The sequence below is a fragment of the Camarhynchus parvulus genome, chromosome 9 (assembly GCF_901933205.1).
Source record: "Camarhynchus parvulus chromosome 9, STF_HiC, whole genome shotgun sequence".
Taxonomy (NCBI): Eukaryota; Metazoa; Chordata; class Aves; order Passeriformes; family Thraupidae; genus Camarhynchus; species Camarhynchus parvulus.
Window position 1 is genome coordinate 20,747,328 of NC_044579.1, and position 2,821 is coordinate 20,750,148.

General features: G+C 60.5%; 1 protein-coding gene across 1 annotated transcript; it reads left to right on the forward strand.

Annotated features, from left to right (window-relative positions):
• Nucleotides 1-281: 281 nt before the first annotated feature.
• LOC115907045 (galactose-3-O-sulfotransferase 2-like) lies at nt 282-2,588 on the forward strand. The gene is made up of 2 exons (XM_030954671.1): nt 282-779; nt 1,737-2,588. Exons 1-2 carry the CDS (start codon nt 282-284, stop codon nt 2,586-2,588), a joined length of 1,350 nt encoding a protein of 449 aa, XP_030810531.1.
• Nucleotides 2,589-2,821: the final 233 nt, after the last annotated feature.

Genomic DNA, 2,821 nt, shown 5'->3' on the forward strand with positions numbered 1-2,821 from the left:
CCGAGGATGTTTTCAGGATGCATCTGTACCTCAGACAGGAGACCCCTCCGGGCCGCAGCCAGGAGGAGAGCTGGATGCAGCAGCCTGAGGATAGCAGCGAGAAGGTGAGAGCCCATCTGTCACCCACAGAGCTGAAACCCCAGCTTCCTGGCCTGGAAAATGCAGCCAGGGAAAGTCCTTCTCCAAGCCCTCCCAGGAGGGTCGCCGCAGATTTGGCAGAAGCTGTCACCAGCAAGTTCATCATCTTTGCAAACAGGCTGAGCACAGAGGAGCAGAGGGGAATGTCCCCACCTGGAATGGTGCAGGTGGAGGTACAGAGCCAGACTCAGCCTCAAGCTGTGAGTTCTCTTCACCCTGAGTGGGGCACCTCATTTTCACAGCCCATCCCAAACTCACCTCAACCTCTGCAGGCAGAGGATTCTTACCAAACACACCTGGAGACAGGATTTCTCCCAGGCTGGACAGAAGCCTTTAAGATCCAGGAGGTAACATCTGGAGAAGGCCAGCAGGCCAGAGGAGTCACCTCTCAAGGGAAGACATGCAAGCCCAAGACTGACATTGTTTTCCTGAAGGTCCACAAGAGCGCCAGCAGCACGGTCATGAACATCCTGTTCCGCTTTGGGGAGATGCACAACCTCACCTTCGCCTTCCCCCAGGGCGGGGGCTTCCAGCTCTACTACCCCCACCACTTCCTGGCCAAGTTCGTGCAGGGCTTCTCTCCTCTGAGCCCCCGGCGCTTCAACATCCTCTGCCACCACATGCGCTTCCTGCAGCCAGAGGTACGGGCAAAGCTGCCACCCCTGGGGGCACGGGCAGGGAACGGGGAGAGGGGCTCAGGGGGCACAAGGAGGGGCACCTGTCGAGCACATAAACTCTGCAGGGATGAGCTAAAGAGAGTCAGGATTGCCCACGGGTACCTGGTATGTTGCTGGCACCTCCTGAGAGATTCTGTGAGCAGGTCTGATGAAGGCCTGTGCTGTGAGCCATGGCAAAGTGGGAGACAGCATTTGTAGTAGCCAGCAACTCTCATCTCTTTCTTGTCTGGTGGGCCCTGGGACATGTCCTGCTCCCTGGACAGGCCCAGAGGGGACCAGCTGCAAGAGGAGAACAACCAAAGTGCATCAGCTGAGGTCAGCCGTGCCCAGCATCCACCCCTCTGGGTGCCACCTGAGGGCAGGTGGACATGGGCAGTATCTCCATCCCAGCCCGGCCACACAGCTGTGACAGCCCACTGTGGAGAGCTTTGCTCACTGCTCTCCCGTGTGACTCTTCTGGAGCTCTCCATGTTGTCATCTTATTGCAGGGGTTCCATACCGTTATCACCTTATCTCAAAAGTTTCACACCTTCTTGGTGTTTCTCATGGGCTGCTCCTCTTTCTTCTTCACAAAGCAGCCAACCGACTTCAATTCCCTTCTCACCCAGCCACCCCACTCTTTTATAGCACTCTTCTTCTCACTGGTTACAGCTGTGGCCTGTTAAAGTCAGGCCTGTTCCTAATCTTTGATAATTGGCCCAGCTGCAACTCCTTAGGGGTAAGATTACTTTCTACACTATCTTTATTTTCTTATATTCTATCCCCGACATCCCCACAGCTCCTTGGATGAGCTGCACCCTGAAATCCTCCCCAGCACCCCTCACATCCATCCCCAGCAGCCACCTCTGCTCACCAGCACTGTGGGCAAGTGGGTCCCTTCTCCCTGCCCCACCTTCAAACCCTCCTTTTCCTCCTCCTCAGGTACAGAAAGTGGTGCCCAGCTCCGCCGTCTACTTCTCCATCCTGAGGAACCCGGTGCAGCTGATGGAGTCCTCCTTCGTGTACTACAAGGGCGCCTCGGCCTTCTCGCGCGTCCGCAGCCTGGAGGAGTTCCTCAGCCAGCCCTGGCGCTACTACAACCCCACCAGCGGCGACCGCCACTACGCCAGGAACCTCATGACCTTCGACTTCGGCTTCAACCCCGACGGGGACGTGTCCCCTGAGCGGGTGCAGCTCATGCTGAAGGCCATCGAGGCGTCCTTCGACTTCCTGCTCATCTCCGAGTACTTCGACGAGTCCATGGTGCTGCTGAAGGAGATGATGTGCTGGGACCTGGACAGCGTCGTCTCCTTCCCGCTCAACAGCAGGGACAGCAGCACCAAGTCCCCGCTCCCGGACTCCGTCGTGGAGAAGCTGAAGGCCTGGAACAGGCTGGACTGGGAGATCTACACGCACTTTAACAGGACCTTCTGGGAAAGGCTCGACCGCCACATCGGCCGGGAGCGGCTGCGGCGGGAGGTGAGGGCGCTGCGGCAGCGGCAGGCGGAGCTGGCCCGGGCCTGCCTGCAGGGCACGGGCAGCGTGGGCCCCAAGGACATCAAGGACAGCTCCCTGCGGCCGCTGCAGCACGGCGGGGCCCGGATCCTGGGCTATAACCTCAAGCAGGGCTTGCCTCGGGAGCTGGAGCGGACCTGCCGGCGGCTGGTGACGCCGGAGCTGCAGTACAGCAGCCTGCTCTACAAGAAGCAGTTCCCGCCGCCGCCGCCCCCCGAGAGCCCCCGGCCCGCTGCCTCCCCAGCCTCGCCGCAGCGGCCGGAGCCCACCCGAAACTGAGCCCTCCTGGACCCTCGGGCATCCTTCCCCATCTGCTGACAGCGGGGCTCGGCCCTCGGGCATCTTTCTCCCATCTGCTGAGAACAGCGAGGCTCGGCCCTCAGGTCGGGGCTGCCCTGCCCGGGCCCTCTGTCCGTGCCCGGCTGGGCACAAGCTCCGGACGGGCTGCAGAGGGGGTCCCAGGGGCTGGACAGGACTTTTCCACAGGAAAATCCCCTCAGACAGCAGCGGGA

Bases quoted from the DNA above. Each gene is read 5' to 3' on its own strand.
- LOC115907045 (XM_030954671.1), top strand. From the start codon at position 282: ATGTCCCCACCTGGAATGGTGCAGGTGGAGGTACAGAGCCAGACTCAG. The intron at 780-1,736 runs GTACGGGCAAAG...CCTCCTCCTCAG, and splicing joins TGCGCTTCCTGCAGCCAGAG to GTACAGAAAGTGGTGCCCAG.